At 44.7% G+C, this 18387-nt stretch overlaps 1 protein-coding gene across 1 annotated transcript; it reads left to right on the top strand.

Moving 5' to 3' along the window:
* The first annotated feature begins 16864 nt into the window (after nt 1–16864).
* On the top strand, nt 16865–17575 carry LOC138657910 (type II phosphatidylinositol 4,5-bisphosphate 4-phosphatase-like). The gene has a single exon (XM_069745512.1). It carries the CDS (start codon nt 16865–16867, stop codon nt 17573–17575), a length of 711 nt encoding a protein of 236 aa, XP_069601613.1.
* Nucleotides 17576–18387: the final 812 nt, after the last annotated feature.

Genomic DNA, 18387 nt, shown 5'->3' with positions numbered 1-18387 from the left:
GGATCAACATTCACCGGATATGGCTGACCAAAGCGACGCGACAACAGCCAGTGAAACAACACCCGCTGAGTTGTGCTTAAATACACATGGTCAGACATGTTTGTAAGGTATAACCAACACAGCCAAAATAAGTGCAAGCACAAATAGGGCTGTCGAGGGCTTAAATAGTGTTGTTATTGCTGATTTAAATGATTTGCAGGCCTGAAAACCATTAAATGTTCATTTTGGCATGTTGCGTGAAAAATACGCCATACTGGTCACATACGGATTACACACGGAACAGTACATGCGCAAAATACGCGACCACGCCTAGGCAACGCATTAACTACGGAACTAGATTTCAGGGACATTTTGGCGTATTACGCGCGTAGTACGGCCGTAATATACGGACCGTATTGTCTTATGCCGAGTGTGACGCCGGCCTAACTGTCAATGAGACTTCTGCACCTCTCGACAGGTATTTTGGTCCACTCCTCAAGAGCTAACTGCTCCAGTTGTCTTGTGTTTGAAGGTTGCCTTTTCCAGACGGCATGTTTCCTCTCTTTCCAAAGATGCTCAATAGGATTTAGGTCAGGACTCATAGAAGGCCACTTCAGAACAATCCACTAATTTCCTCTTAGCCATTCTTGGGTGTTTTTTTATGTGTGTTTTGTGTCATTATCCTGTTGTAAGACCCATGACCTGTGACAGAGACCAAGCTTTCTGACACTGGGCTGCACAATTCTCTCTAGAATCCCTTGATAGTCTTGAGATTTCATTGTACCATGCACAGATTCTAGACATGCTGTGCCAGATGCAGCAAAGCAGCCCCAGAACATAACAAAACCTCCTCCATGTTTCACAGTAGGGACCGTGTTTTTTTCTTGGTTTTTCCTCATTTTTCTGTCTGTGAACATAGAACTGATGTCCCTTGCAAAAAGTAAAATTTTTGGCTCATCTGTCCATAGAAAACTAGATATCGGTGTGCACACTGAGGTATTTCACTAATGGAGGTGCCAATTGAGGGGATTGGTGAGATCCCTCATAGACTGTGTAGAATAAATATCAATTGCACACTCCTTATTGAATGCAAACAATATTTCCTGTATTAAAATTCAAGACATAAGAGCAACCTTTGAGTGTCAACGTGTTTTGGACAAACAGGCATTTTTCATTCAGTAGGTATTCTCTTCTAGATAGGGATTTTCTCTTCCCTGGCTGTGAAATTTGTTAAGTCTGGAGGGTATTGTTCAAGAGATATCCATGATTAGGTTTATGAATGTGAAAAGCCTGTATTTCACATGTCCCGGACTGGGACATAAAGCAACCACCCTGTCCGGGACATTTGAAATACAGACTTAATACATATTGTACGTATTTACATTCACATTGTGGTATTTTTATTGTTAACGTACAATATTAAAATGTCACCAAATGCCTTATAAGTTTGTATTTGGTGTGCTAATAAAATAATAATTAATGACACTACTGTTACATAATGGAAAAAGATAAATGGGTTAAAAGTCAAAAATACCTTACTGATACCTGTTTTACTGGTATTTAAAGTAATATTAAGAGCTGTTTAGTTTAGACAAGTAGTGTAGCAGATCTTAAGATCTGACTAAGACATGAGCGTATTCCAGCAGCTGCTTCAGTAATATCCTGGCATGTGTCACACAGACACATACGCTGGTCACAAAACATCCATAGCAGAGTCAGCCATGGAGGCATTCCAAGGAAGATTCCATGCATTGCCATGCTTCGCCAAATAGCAGGGAGAGTTGAGAACAGATGGACTGCAATAAAAATGCAGCACATGGTGCCTTCCACCAAGACATCTTGTGCATTTCAAAGGCAGCAAAAATCTGGTGTTTGAGTCTGTTTATCTAGATCATCTGGGATAAGGCTATAATTTCAGCCTTTGATCTGAGGCTTAACATAGCTTCTGCTGCTGTTCTAACTAGTTGATCTTAAGTTCTGCAACTGTTTGTCTATACATTGTGCAAGCTATTCAGTTTCATGCAAACAGTTGTTTTTACAATTCATTCATTTTAACAAACGTTATGGAAAGTATCCGGATATCCTTATTATTGGTAAAGAGGACGAGATTAGTTATGAATAGAGGATTTAGCTTACACTGTCAGACTTGTAGGGAACTCCAAAACAGATTTTGTGTCATCATGACTTGTTTGGCCTTTTGACAGGTCATAGTAAACTGTGGTTAGCCTGTGTGATCAGGACTGGTGACATTACCCTGGCAAAAATTAGTTATTTACTGTCATTTAGATATGAGTAAACTTTTTAGTAGTCAAATTTGCCAGTTTAGCAGAATTTAAAAAAATATTTATGACTTGGCTAATTTATTTTCTCCAAATCCAAAGTAACACAAAGCCTCTAATTGCTCAGAAAAGATACTGTATGTACAGTATAACACTCTATTTCCTAAAACTGCATCCAACCCCTTTGAAGCTCCTTAATGCAAACATAGCTTTGTTATTGTCAAAGTAATCTTATCATTTGTGGTTAGAATTAAGTAGATGGTAATCAGTGGTGACCAAGCCTGTTTATAAAACAGTGCACTGCTGACTTAAGGCCCCTTCACATTAAGCGACGCTGCAGCGATACCGACAACGATCCGGATCGCTGCAGCGTCGCTGTTTGGTCGCTGGAGAGCTGTCACACAGACAGCTCTCCAGCGACCAACGATGCCGGTAACCAGGGTAAACATCGGGTAACTAAGCGCAGGGCCGCGCTTAGTAACCCGATGTTTACCCTGGTTACCATGCTAAAAGTAAAAAAAAAACAAACACTAGATACTTACCTAACGCTGTCTGTCCTCCAGCGCTGCGCTCTGCTTCTCTGCTCTCCTCCTGTACTGGCTGGGAGCCGGAAAGCAGAGCGGTGACGTCACCGCTCTGCTTTCCGGCTCACAGACAGTACAGGAGGAGAGCAGAGCACAGCGCTGGAGGACAGACGGCTGTAGGTAAGTATGTAGTGTTTGTTTTTTTTACTTTAACGATGGTAACCAGGGTAAACATCGGGTTACTAAGCGCGGCCCTGCGCTTAGTAACCCGATGTGTACCCTGGTTACCGGCATCGTTGGTCGCTGGAGAGCTGTCTGTGTGACAGCTCTCCAGCGACCAAACAGCAACGCTGCAGTGATCCGGATCGTTGTCGGTATCGCTGCAGCGTCGCTTAGTGTGACGGTACCCTTAAGGTACCTTCACACTGAGTGACGCTGCAGCGATCCAGACAACGATCCGGATCGCTGCAGCGTCGCTGTCTGGTCGCTGGAGAGCTGTCACACAGACAGCTCTCCAGCGACCAACGATGCCGGTAACCAGGGTAAACATCGGGTTACTAAGCGCAGGGCCGCGCTTAGTAACCTGATGTTTACCCTGGTTACCAGCGTAAAAGTAAAAAAAAAAAAAAACACTTCATACTTACCTTCCGCTGTCTGTCCCTCGGCGCTCTGCTTCTCTGCCCTGTGTAAGCCCAGCAGCCGGAAAGCAGAGCGGTGACGTCACCGCTCTGCTTTCCGGCCGCTGTGCTTACACAGGGCAGAGAAGCAGAGCGCCGAGGGACAGACAGCGGAAGGTAAGTATGAAGTGTTATTTTTTTTTTACTTTTATGCTGGTAACCAGAGTAAACATCGGGTTACTAAGCGCGGCCCTGAGCTTAGTAACCCGATGTTTACCCTGGTTACCAGTGAAGACATCGCTGAATCGGCGTCACACACACCGATTCAGCGATGTCTACAGGAGGTCCAGCGACAAAAGAAAGTTCTGGCCTTCTAGCTCCGACCAACAACATCACAGCAGGATCCTGATCGCTGCTGTGTGTCAAACTGAACGATATCGCTAGCCAGGACGCTGCAACGTCACGGATCGCTATCGATATCGTTCAGTGTGAAGGTACCTTTATATTGGAAAAATGGTTTAAAAGTTTTTGCCTTCTTAGTGCCTGCTCTGCCAGTGTTTATACCTAGGCAGAATATACGCACAAGGTCATTCAACAATACTCTTTTTAGGAACTAGCAACAGGCTTGGTTTTTGAAAAGTGAAGACTCAATGGCTTTTTAAGAAGCTATCCTAAAGTTATCCATTCATTGGGAATGCCTTCCAGAGAGTAGAAAAACATTTGTTTTTGAAATGTGAAAAAGCAATGGTTTATTAATAGGTTGTCCTAAAATTATTTCAGCAACAGATTTATCATTTGGAAAATAATCATCACAGATAGAAAAGATTCACCCACATTAAATATCCCTTTGCTTGATGCTAATGATACATCAGTCAGACCTCAAGTGATTGAGCATGTAGCTTGCAATGCTTGCAAGCAAAAATAATGGCCCTACTGGTTCACTTTCTGGCCCCCACCATGCTACTATGACGGTTTGTCATCATAGCCAGCATTATCATTATGATCAATTTGACAATTACTGTCAGCCTTGCCACCTGCCTGTAAACAGAAAAACATGGAGCATAAAAATCACCAGAAAATATTCTAAAAAGGTGTATTTTTAATGACAAGTAATTCATAGTATAAAATACAATACATATATCACAACAGATTTATCATTAACAGAGCTGTTCAACTTGGGTCAAAGGTGCACCAAAAATGTGGTGCCCCCTCAAGGCATGAGTAGAAAAAAAGGGACTTTCACATTAGATTCAATGTGTACATAAAGTGACAATGCAAGTACTTGTATAAAAAGCTGGTAACACATGGCGGACTCCTATCACCACATAAAGGGAGCAAGATACAATGTATATATTATGCAGTCAGTGGCCATCAAGGTAGTATCCCAAATGGTGGTGGATCAAGTCATGTCATTAATTGCTCTTACCCATATTCACAGCTGCGGATGTAACATGCTCCCCTACGCAAGTTTTGCGTCAGCTTCTTCATGGGTCCAAGATGATGTAAGTGTCCCCAAATCCCCCTATATATCCCTCTCTTCAGTATCAGGTGTTGGTAACTCCATTGGAAAATGGCTCATGTAGCCGAGAGAACGAGTGTGGGAAGTTACATCACATCCGGCGCCATCATGAGTTGCGGGAAACTCCCCGAAGGCATCAATAACCCGCACTCATCACTACCAGCGATGCTCCGGCTGTACTCATGTCGGAGACATGCACACTATTACCTATGCCGGTCTAATACCTTATTTCTATACATATCCACCATCTTGTTTATGGGATAGAAACCGGGCAAATACGTTCATTGAATTTGATGCCTGTGGGGTGACACTACATTTTTGGTGCACCTTTGACCCAAGTTGAACAGCTCTGTTAATGATAAATCTTTTGTCATATATGTATTGTATTGTGTTGTATACTATCAATTACCATATCCTCACAGAAACCTCCCACAGCTAAACATTCACAGACTCTCAGACTCTCTCCTACCCCTGTCCTCCATATCTTCACTCCACGACACGGACAGCGCCACCGCTTTCTATAACTCCACCTCACATCAGCCATAGACTTGGTCGCCCCTCTCATGCATGGCATAGTGCGACGAACCAATAGGCAACCTTGGCATAACAATCTCACAAAAAATCTTCGACAACCATCCAGGGTTGCAGAGTGGCGTTGGAAGAAAACACGCCTGCCAGACAACTTCACTGCTTTCAAACAAGCTACATTTGACTTCAAATTAGCCCTCTCCTCCGCTAAACAGACCTATTTCATTAACTTTGTATATTCACTATCCTACAACCCAAAACAACTATTCAGAACATTTAACTCCCTCCTCCGCCCACCACTGCCACCTCCAACTCCCCACATCTCTTCCGAGGACTGTTATGAAAGGCAATTCAGTATCACAATGGACATGGAGGTCAGAGCACATACAGTGATCTGACAATAACCCAAAATAATAGAACGAGCTCTGAGACGTGGGAACTCTGCAGACCGCAATCCCTGATCCTCTCCAAACACAACTAGAGGCAGCCGTGGATTGCGCCTAATGCTACCTATGCAACTCGGCACAGCCTGAGAAACTAACTAGCCTGAAGATAGAAAAATAAGCCTACCTTGCCTCAGAGAAATACCCCAAAGGAAAAGGCAGCCCCCCACATATAATGACTGTGAGTAAGATGAAAAGACAAACGTAGGGATGAAATAGATTCAGCAAAGTGAGGCCCGATATTCTAGACAGAACGAGGATAGGAAAGATAACTTTGCGGTCTACACAAAACCCTAAAGAAAACCACGCAAAGGGGCAAAAAGACCCTCCGTACCGAACTAACGGCACGGAGGTACACCCTTTGCGTCCCAGAGCTTCCAGCAAAACAAATAGACAAGCTGGACAGAAAAAATAGCAACAAAAAGCAAAGAAGCACTTAGCTATGCAGAGCAGCAGGCCACAGGAATGATCCAGAGAAACACAAGTCCAACACTGGAACATTGACAGGAAGCATGAATCAAAGCATTAGGTGGGGTTAAGTAGAGAAGCACCTAACGACCTCACCAGATCACCTGAGGGAGGAAACTCAGAAGCAGCAGTACCAGATTCCTCCACAAACGGAAGCTCCCAGAGAGAATCAGCCGAAGTACCACTTGTGACCACAGGAGGGAGCTCTACCACAGAATTCACAACAGTACCCCCCCCTTGAGGAGGGGTCACCGAACCCTCACCAGAGCCCCCAGGCCGACCAGGATGAGCCACATGAAAGGCACAAACAAGATTGGGAGCATGGACATCAGAGGCAAAAACCCAGGAATTATCCTCCTGAGCATAACCCTTCCATTTAACCAGATACTGGAGTTTCCGTCTTGAAACACGAGAATTCAAAATCTTCTCCACAATATACTCCAATTCCCCCTCCACCAAAACCGGGGCAGGAGGGTCAACAGATGGAACCATAGGTGCCACGTATCTCCGCAACAATGACCTATGGAAGACGTTATGTATGAAAAAAGAATCTGGGAGGGTCAGACGAAAAGACACAGGATTAATAACCTCAGAAATCCTATAAGGACCAATGAAACGAGGTTTAAACTTCAGAGAGGAAACCTTCATAGGAATATGACGAGAAGATAACCAAACCAGATCCCCAACACGAAGTCGGGGACCCACACGGCGTCTGCCATTAGCGAAACGTTGAGCCTTCTCCTGGGACAAGGTCAAATTGTCCACTACATGAGTCCAAATCTGCTGCAACCTGTCCACCACAGTATCCACACCAGGACAGTCCGAAGACTCAACCTGTCCTGAAGAGAAACGAGGATGGAACCCAGAATTGCAGAAAAATGGCGAAACAAAGGTAGCCAAGCTGGCCCGATTATTAAGGGCGAACTCAGCCAAAGGCAAAAAGGACACCCAGTCATCCTGATCGGCAGAAACAAAGCATCTCAGATAGGTTTCCAAGGTCTGATTGGTTCGTTCGGTCTGGCCATTAGTCTGAGGATGAAAAGCCGAGGAAAAAGACAAGTCAATGCCCATCCTACCACAAAAGGCTCGCCAAAACCTCGAAACAAACTGGGAACCTCTGTCAGAAACGATATTCTCTGGAATGCCATGCAAACGAACCACATGCTGGAAGAACAATGGCACCAAATCAGAGGAGGAAGGCAACTTGGACAAGGGTACCAGATGGACCATCTTAGAAAAGCGATCACAGACCACTCAAATGACCGACATCTTTTGAGAGACGGGAAGATCTGAAATAAAATCCATAGAGATATGTGTCCAAGGTCTCTTCGGGTCCGGCAAGGGCAAAAGCAACCCACTGGCACGAGAACAGCAGGGCTTAGCCCGAGCACAAATCCCACAGGACTGCACAAAAGAACGCACATCCCGCGACAGAGACGGCCACCAAAAGGATCTAGCCACTAACTCTCTGGTACCAAAGATTCCAGGATGACCAGCCAACACCGAACAATGAACCTCAGAGATCACTTTATTTGTCCACCTATCCGGGACAAACAGTTTCTCCGCTGGACAACGATCAGGTTTATTAGCCTGAAATTTTTGCAGCACCCGCCGCAAATCAGGGGAGATGGCAGACACAATTACTCCTTCCTTGAGGATACCCGCCGGCTCAGATAAACCCGGAGAGTCGGGCACAAAACTCCTAGACAGAGCATCCGCCTTCACATTTTTAGAGCCCGGAAGGTACGAAATCACAAAGTCAAAACGGGCGAAAAACAGCGACCAACGAGCCTGTCTAGGATTCAAACGCTTAGCAGACTCGAGATAAGTCAGGTTCTTATGACCAGTCAATACCACCACGCGATGCTTAGCTCCTTCAAGCCAATGACGCCACTCCTCGAATGCCCACTTCATGGCCAGCAACTCTCGGTTGCCCACATCACAATTCCGCTCAGCAGGCGAAAACTTCCTGGAAAAAAAAGCGCATGGTTTCAACACTGAACAATCAGAACCTCTCTGCGACAAAACAGCCCCTGCTCCAATCTCAGAAGCATCAACCTCGACCTGGAACGGAAGAGAAACATCAGGTTGACACAACACAGGGGCAGAAGAAAAACGACGCTTCAACTCTTGAAAAGCTTCCACAGCAGCAGAAGACCAATTGACCAAATCAGCACCCTTCTTGGTCAAATCGGTCAATGGTTTGGCAATACTAGAAAAATTGCAGATGAAGCGACGATAAAAATTAGCAAAGCCCAGGAACTTTTGCAGACTTTTCAGAGATGTCGGCTGAGTCCAATCATGGATGGCTTGGACCTTAACAGGATCCATCTCGATAGTAGAAGGGGAAAAGATGAACCCCAAAAATGAAACCTTCTGCACACCAAAGAGACACTTTGATCCCTTCACAAACAAAGAGTTAGCACGCAGGACCTGAAAAACCGTTCTGACCTGTTTCACATGAGACTCCCAATCATCCGAGAAGATAAAAATGTCATCCAAGTACACAATCAGGAATTTATCCAGGTACTCTCGGACGATGTCATGCATAAAGGACTGAAACACTGATGGAGCATTGGCAAGTCCGAATGGCATCACTAGATACTCAAAATGACCCTCGGGCGTATTAAATGCAGTTTTCCATTCATCGCCTCGCCTGATTCGCACCAGATTATACGCGCCACGAAGATCAATCTTGGTGAACCAACTAGCCCCCTTAATCCGAGCAAACAAATCAGATAACAAAGGCAAGGGGTACTGAAATTTAACAGTGATCTTATTAAGAAGGCGATAATCTATACAAGGTCTCAGTGAACCATCCTTTTTGGCTACAAAAAAGAACCCTGCTCCTAATGGCGACGATGACGGGCGAATATGCCCCTTCTCCAGGGATTCCTTCACATAACTGCGCATAGTGGTGTGCTCAGGCACGGATAAATTAAACAGTCGACCTTTTGGGAATTTACCACCAGGAATCAAATTGATAGCACAATCACAATCCCTATGCGGAGGTAGGGCATCGGACTTGGGCTCATCAAATACATCCCGGTAATCAGACAAGAACTCTGGAACCTCAGAAGGGGTGGATGACGAAATTGACAAAAATGGAACATCACCATGTACCCCCTGACAACCCCAGCTGGACACCGACATGGATTTCCAATCCAATACTGGATTATGGGCTTGTAGCCATGGCAACCCCAACACGACCACATCATGCAGATTATGCAACACCAGAAAGCGAATATCCTCCCGATGTGCAGGAGCCATGCACATGGTCAGCTGGGTCCAGTATTGAGGCTTATTCTTGGCCAAAGGCGTAGCATCAATACCTCTCAATGGAATAGGACACTGCAAGGGCTCCAAGAAAAACCCACAACGCTTAGCATATTCCAAGTCCATCAAATTCAGAGCAGCGCCTGAATCCACAAACGCCATGACAGAATATGATGACAAAGAGCAGATCAAGGTAATCGACAGAAGAAGTTTTGACTGTACCGTACCAATGGTGGCAGACCTAGCGAACCGCTTAGTGCGCTTAGGACAATCAGAGATGGCATGAGTGGAATCACCACAGTAGAAACACAGCCCATTCAGACGTCTGTGTTCTTGCCGTTCAACTCTGGTCAAAGTCCTATCGCACTGCATAGGCTCAGGTTTAAGCTCAGGTAATACCGCCAAATGGTGCACAGATTTACGCTCACGCAAGCGTCGACCGATCTGAATAGCCAAAGACATAGACTCATTCAAACCAGCAGGCATAGGAAATCCCACCATGACATCCTTAAGGGCTTCAGAGAGACCCTTTCTGAACATAGCTGCCAGTGCAGATTCATTCCATTGAGTGAGCACTGACCATTTTCTAAATTTCTGGCAATATACCTCTATCTCATCCTGACCCTGACACAGAGCCAGCAAATTCTTTTCTGCCTGATCCACTGAATTAGGCTCATCGTACAGCAATCCGAGCGCCTGGAAAAACGCATTGATATTACTCAATGCAGGATCTCCTGGCGCAAGAGAAAATGCCCAGTCCTGAGGGTCGCCGCGCAAAAAAGAAATAATAATCAAAACCTGTTGAACTGGATCACCAGAGGAACGAGGTTTCAAGGCCAGAAATAACTTACAATTATTTTTGAAACTCAGAAACTTAGTTCTATCTCCAAAAAACAAATCAGGAATAGGAATTCTTGGTTCTAACATAGATTTCTGATCAATAGTGTCTTGAATCTTTTGTACTCTTGCCGAGAGCTGATCCACAAATGAAGACAGACTTCTAATGTCCATCGCTACACCTGTGTACTGAACCACCCAAATGTCTAGGGGAAAAAAAAGACAAAACACGAAGCCAAGAAAAAAAAATGGTCTCAGAACTTCTTTTTTCCCTCTATTGAGAATCATTAGTACTTTTGGCTTCCTGTACTGTTATGAAAGGCAATTCAGTATCTCAATGGACATGGAGGTCAGAGCACATACAGTGATCTGACAATAACCCAAAATAATAGAACGAGCTCTGAGACGTGGGAACTCTGCAGACCGCAATCCCTGATCCTCTCCAAACACAACTAGAGGCAGCCGTGGATTGCGCCTAACGCTACCTATGCAACTCGGCACAGCCTGAGAAACTAACTAGCCTGAAGATAGAAAAAATAAGCCTACCTTGCCTCAGAGAAATACCCCAAAGGAAAAGGCAGCCCCCCACATATAATGACTGTGAGTAAGATGAAAAGACAAACGTAGGGATGAAATAGATTCAGCAAAGTGAGGCCCGATATTCTAGACAGAACGAGGATAGGAAAGATAACTTTGCGGTCTACACAAAACCCTAAAGAAAACCACGCAAAGGGGCAAAAAGACCCTCCGTACTGAACTAACGGCACGGAGGTACACCCTTTGCGTCCCAGAGCTTCCAGCAAAACAAATAGACAAGCTGGACAGAAAAAATAGCAACAAAAAGCAAAGAAGCACTTAGCTATGCAGAGCAGCAGGCCACAGGAATGATCCAGAGAAACACAAGTCCAACACTGGAACATTGACAGGAAGCATGAATCAAAGCATTAGGTGGGGTTAAGTAGAGAAGCACCTAACGACCTCACCAGATCACCTGAGGGAGGAAACTCAGAAGCAGCAGTACCAGTTTCCTCCACAAACGGAAGCTCCCAGAGAGAATCAGCCGAAGTACCACTTGTGACCACAGGAGGGAGCTCTGCCACAGAATTCACAACAGAGGACTTACTCTTCCGAGGCCACCTACTTCAAAAACAAGATCGACCAAACAAGGCAAACCCTAACTGTTCCACCACTCCAACCACTCCATATACCAGACCTGTGCCCTTCCCTAATAACCTCCCTCTCCAACATCACTGAAGGCGAGCTTACTTGCCTTATTCTCAAATCACACCTCACCACCTGTGCACTTGACCCTTCCCCTCCCACCTGCTCCCCAACCTCACTAACATGCTCATTCCAGCCCTAACCCATCTCTTCAACCTATCGCTATCTTCTGGTACCTTCCCCTCTGCCTTCAAACATGCCACCATCACACCCATCCTCAAAAAAACTAACCTTGACTCAACTGCTATGCCCAGCTACCGCCCCATATCACTGCTCCCATTTGCTTCAAAACTCCTTGAGCAGCATGTCCATGCTCATATTTCCTCCCACCTCTCATCTAACTCTCTCCTTGACAAGCTCCAATCTGGCTTCTGCCCTCCTCACCACTCCACTGAAACTACCCTGACAAAAATTACTAATGACTTACTCACAGCCAAAGCTAACAGACAGTTCTCCATCCTCCTCCTTCTTGACCTGTCCTCTGCTTTCGACACAGTCGATCACTGCCTACTGCTACAGATTCTTTCTTCCCTTGGCATCAAATACCTTGCCCTGTCCTGGATTGCCTCATACCTTTCTGACCGCACATTTAGCGCTTCCAACTCCCACACCACCTCCTCATCCCGCCCTCTCTCTGTTGGAGTCCCTCAAGGCTCTGTCCTAGGGCCCCTACTTTTTTCCATCTATACCCTTGGCCTAGGACAACTCATAAAGTCCCATGGCTTCCAGTACCACCTGTATGCGGAGGACACTCATATCTACCTCTCTGGCCCAGATATCACCTCTCTGCTGTCCAGAATCCTGAAGTGTCTGTCAGCCATATCCCCTTTATTCACCTCTCGCTTCCTACAACTCAATGTAGACAAAATCGAACTCATCATCTTTCCCCATCTCACGTATCCCCCCTACCTTATCTATCTATTATGGTAAACGGCATCACGCTCTCTCCCGCACCTGAAATCCACTGCCTCGTGGTAACTCTCGACTCTGCCCTGTCCTTCAAACCACACGTCCAAACTCTTGCCACCTCCTGTCGCCTCCAACTCAAAAATATCGCCAGAATTCGTTTCTTCCTCAGCCCACTATCTACCAAAACTCTTGTTCATGCCCTCATCATCTCCCGCCTCGACTACTGCAACACCCTCCTCTGTGGCCTCCCCGCTAACTCTCTTGTACCACTCCAGTCTGTCCTCAACTCTGCTGCCCGGCTAATCCACCTCTCTCCTCGCTACTCCCCTGCTTCTCCCCTCTGCAAATCCCTCCACTGTCTCCCAATTCCACAACGAATCCAGTTCAAACTACTAACACTGATCTACAAAGACATCCACAACCTGTCCCCTCCCTATATCTCTGAACTAATCTCCCAATATCTTCCCTCACGTAAGTTCCGATCCTCCCAAGACCACCTACTCTCCTCCACACATTTTCGTTCCTCACACAATATCCCCCATCCTCTGGAATTCCATGCCTCAACACACGTCCGATTATCCACCACCCTCGGATCCTTCAGACGGAACCTGAAAACCCATCTCTTCAAAAAAAGCCTATAGCCTGCAATAACCATTCTGCCGCCTCTCCATCGCCAGAGCTGCCGCGTTGCCATCGCCAGAGCTGCCGCCTTACCCCCTACCTTCAATCCTCCCAATACCTCCATCTCTTCATCACACTTATTCATTCCTCACACAACCGCCTCCAAGATTTCTCCTGAATATCCCCTATCCTCTGGAATTCCACGGCTCAACACATCCGATTATCCACCACCCTCGGATCCTTCAGATGGAATCTGAAAACCCATCTCTTCAGGAAAGCCTACAGCCTGCAATAACCATTCTGCTGCCTCATCACCACCCCCCCCCCCCCCGAGCTGCTGCCTCACCACCACCAGAGCTGCTGCACCCCCGACCTTCTGTCTCTTCCCCAGTATCCCATAGAATGTAAGTCCGCAAGGACAGGGTCCTCTCCCCTCTGTACCAGTCTGTCACTGTAAACTTGTTTACTGTAAACAATATCTATAACTCTGTATGTAACCCCTTTCTCATGTACAGCACCATGGAATTAATGGTGCTATATACATGAATAATAATAATAATAATAATAATTACTTGTCATTAAAAATACACTTTTTTAGAATACTTTCTGGTGGTTCCATGTTTTTCTGTTTAACCCCTTCACGACATGCGCCGTACATCTACTGCGCATGCCGTGAATCCCCCTTGATGTGAGCTCCGGCGGTGAGCCCACATCAAAGTCGCGACATGTCAGCTGTTTTGTACAGCTGACATGTGCGCGCAATAGCGGCGGGTGAAATCGCTATTCACCCGCCGCTATTAACCTGTTAAATGCCGCTGTCAAACACAGACAGCGGCATTTAACTACCGCATCCGGCCGGGCGGCCGGATATGACGTCATCGCCGACCCCCGTCACATGATCGGGGGTCGGCGATGCATCAGGATGGTAACCATAGATGTCCTTGAGACCTCTATGGTTACTGATGCCGGTCTGCTGTGATCGCCCCCCTGTGGTCGGCGCTCACAGCACACCTGCATTTCTGCTACATAGCAGCGATCTGATGATCGCTGCTATGTAGCAGAGCCGATCAGGCTATGCCAGCTTCTAGCCTCCCATGGAGGCTATTGAAGCATGGCACAAGTAAAAAAAAAATGTTTTTAAAAATATGAAAAAAATATAAAAAATATAAAAGTTTAAATCACCCCCCTTTCGCCCCATCCTAAATAAAACAAACAAAAAAAACAAACCTACACGTATTTGGTATCGCCGTGTTCAGAATCGCCTGATCTATCAATTAAAAAAAAGCATTACCTGATCGCTAAACGGTGTAGAGAGAAAAAAATCCGAAACGCCAGAATTACGTTTTTTTGGTCGCCGCGACATTGCATTAAAATGCAATAACGGGCGATCAAAAGAACGTATCTGCGCAAAAATGGTATCATTAAAAAAGTGATTTCGGCACGCAAAAAATAAGCCCTCGCCCGACCCCAGATCATGAAAAATGGAGACGCTACGGGTACCAGAAAATGGCACTTTTTTTTTTTTTTTTTTTTAGCAAAGTTTGGAATTTTTTTTCACCACTTAGATAAAAAATAACCTAGTCATGTTAGGTGTCTATGAACTCGTAATGACCTAGAGAATCATAATGGCAGGTTAGTTTTAGCATTTAGTGAACCTAGCAAAAAAGCCAAACAAAAAACAAGCGTGGGATTGCACTTTTTTTGCAATTTCACCGCACTTGGAATTTTTTTCCCGTTTTCTAGTAAAAGACATGGTAAAACCAATGGTGTCATTCAAAAGTACAACTTGTCCCGCAAAAAATAAGCCCTCACATGACCATATTGACGGAAAAATAAAAAAGTTATGGCTCAGGGAAGGAGGGAAGTGAAAAACGAAAACGCAAAAAATGAAAAAGGGCCGCGACTTGAAGGGGTTAAAGGCTAGTGAAGAGCTCACTTGGGCTACAGCCTATATCAATCCCAGCAGACAGGGGGCTGTTCGTTTATAATACGGTTTCTGTATCTGAGGTCTTGTACTATTGTCACCTGCCTGTGTCTGGAATAACTCAATGTCCTCTTTCACATTCACCTAATGCTGCTGATCCTCCTCATCCTTCCTTGTATGTGACATTGGTGATGAACATGTAGAAATTGTTCTTTTTCATCCATTCCCTATTGAATCTTAAGTGTTTTTTTTCAATATACAGTAGGTGAAATATATATTGAACACGACACAAATTTTCTAAGTAAATATATATGAAGGTGCTTTTGACATGAAATTCTCACCACATGCCATTAACAACCCATCCAATCTATACAGCCAATGAAATTAAATCATATATGTCTATAAATGACCATAAAAGTTATGTGTAATAATGAGAAATGACACAGGGAAAAAGTATCAAACACGCTTACTGAAATTTATTTAAATCTTGGTCCAAAAACCTTTGCTTGTGATGGCAGCATTAACATGCCTCCTGTATGGAGAAATTCGGATGCATTGCTCAGGTGCAATTTTGTCCCATTCTTCCACACAAACACTCTTCAAATCCTGGACGTTTCATGTTCTCATTCTATGAGCTTTAGCTCCTTCCATACATTTTCTATTGAATTAAGGTCAGGTGATTGGGCTGTGACATCCTAGTAGCTTTAGTTTCTTTCCCTGAAACCAATTGGGAGTTTCCGTGTGTCTGTGTTTGGGATTATTGTCCTACTGAAATCTCCACCCTCATTTCATCTTCATCATTCTGGTAGATGCATTCTCGTAGATGCAGCAGATTTTTTATGAAGAATGTATCTGTACATTTGTCCATTCATCCTTCCTTCAGTTATATGAAGTTTGCTAGTGACCTAAGCTGAAAAACAGCCCCACACCACGGTGTTCATACCTCTAAACCTGACTGTTAGTATGGTTTTTTTGGAGTGACATGCTGTGCCTTTTGGCCTCCAAAAATGGTGTATATTATGGTATCCAAAGAGTTCAATTTTGTTCTCATCTGCCCAGACTATATTCTCCCAGTATTTCACAGGCTTGTCTAAATGTTGTTGAGATAATTTTCAATGCATTTGAAAATATTTTTTGTTCAACAATGGAGCCTTGCATGGTGAGCGTGCATGCAGGCCATGGAGGTTGAGTGCTTTACTTATAGTTTTCTTTTAAACCTGTTGATTCAAGGTCTTTTTGTAGCTCTCCACAGGATGTCCTTGGCTCTTGAACAACTTTAATGATTCTTTTTACTCCTCCGTCTGAAATCTTGTGAGGAGCATCTGGATCGTGGACAGATTTATAGTAAAATTATGTTTATTGCCACTTCCGGATTATAGCCACAACATTGCTCACTACTACCTTCAGTAGTGTTGAAATTGTTCTGTAACCAATGGCATCGGTTTGTTTTGCAACAATAAGGTTGAAAAGGTCTAAAGACAGCTGGTTTTACCCATCATGAGATGTTTCTTGTGTGCACCTTAGTATTGAGACACCTTTTAATAGGTCATCAGTTGAGCCACCTGATATTATTTTCACTATGTGGCAGGATTGCTTTCTAATTACTGATAGATTTCAACTTTCAACTGTGTTTGAAACTGTAAGGCTGGGGTCACACTATCAGTATTTGGTCAGTATTTGATCTGTATTTTACATCAGTATTTGTAGCCAAAACCAGCCATGGCTGCTGATGGCATTGATGAACGCTCTCCCCTGATCTCTCCACATTCTGGCAATGACACCCCGACAGCACCTCCATACAGCCAGGAGAGCAACCTGCGGGCTGAATTACCGCCTCCATATACAGCAATTGTCAGTCCAGATGCCAGTGGTCTTCCCGTAAACAACTGCCGTCTGTGCCAGTCCCTCATTAATTTGGATGGAAAGCTTCATCTGCATGTAGTAAAGGGCACAGTCTGCAATGAGGCTACGCCAATCAAAACCCCTCCCTCAGGGAAGAAATATGTCCAATGTCTTTGTAATTGTCTCCTCATCTGCAAGGATACCTTGCTGATTCCCGAAGAGCAGCTGGCACAGCCCGCTCTACCAGTCCAGCCAGAGGGCACCAGAGTGATTTGTGGTCACTGTGGAAATACCTTTTTGTGGATGGATCTGAAGTTCAACACTTTGGCAAAGTGCCCGCACTGCAAGAGAATATCATCTGTAGGAAGCGCGTTACCCCGCAGACGCTGCTGTGCGTACATTACTATGGGAATGATCTGCATTTTTATAGGAGTTGGCTTAACAATTGGCACACAAGATTTCGCCAGACTCTTCCACGCAACATACGTCTCCTGGGCAGTGGCCTACCTCTTAGGCTTAGTTTGTCTTGACCGGGCATGCTACTGGGGAGCCATAAGAGTCAGCTATCCAGAACACACCTTTGCATAGAATTGTCCACTGTCCATTGTTTCATGTGATTTTCATCAAAATGATTCTGGTTATTATCTTAATTTTAACCACTACACTGCTGGATTTACCTCAGATATCCAAACAAGAAGGGAAGTAACAAACCAAAAATAAAATATAAGAAATTTTATTAAGTATGATTAAAAGACAAAAATGCAATTTATATGTAAATGTATACAGAACAAGGGGAAACACGGCAAAATGGACCCAAGGCAATCCATAAAATATAAATAAATGTAAAGGAGTTGATCACTAAATGCATATGCACCAGCAGGCTCTGGATTACAAAAATGAGAGACCACAGATAAAGTACAACCAAAACCAGTGGGATAGATCCTAACAGATAATGTATATGGTAAAAGACTCTCAGGTGTCTGTGGGTGACAGAATAGGAGTAGATGTGCCTATTTAAGACTACTGTAATTTATTAGATATGGGGCCACGTAGTTATACCTATATGTGGTGCTAATATAGCAAAGAAGTATGGGACTGTGCCAGGTATCAAGTGACCACATAGGTCCAGAGTAAAGTGTCAGTGCATAGTGCAAATAATGCAGGAGGCCATATAAATCCATATAGAAGCCATATCAAAAAGATCATAAGTCAAGTATCAGCACTGTATGCATACCTGCTGGTAAGAGGATTTGCCGTGGGACAGGATAACCCCGACGCGCGTTTCGCAACGTGGCTTCTTCCAGGGGGTTGTGATGGTATGTGGGGCATAGTGCGGTCTTATAAAGTGCGGCGGTTGTCATGGCGCTGGCGTCCATCAGACACAGAACAGGAAGCGGCGG

The sequence above is a fragment of the Ranitomeya imitator genome, chromosome 1, assembly GCF_032444005.1.
Source record: "Ranitomeya imitator isolate aRanImi1 chromosome 1, aRanImi1.pri, whole genome shotgun sequence".
NCBI classification, from domain to species: Eukaryota; Metazoa; Chordata; class Amphibia; order Anura; family Dendrobatidae; genus Ranitomeya; species Ranitomeya imitator.
The sequence above is the reverse complement of the archived record's forward strand: the minus strand, read 5'-3'. Positions and strand labels throughout refer to the sequence as shown.

What these genes read in the sequence shown, in the direction of transcription:
- LOC138657910 (XM_069745512.1), top strand. Translation starts at nt 16,865, where the DNA reads ATGGCTGCTGATGGCATTGATGAACGCTCTCCCCTGATCTCTCCACAT.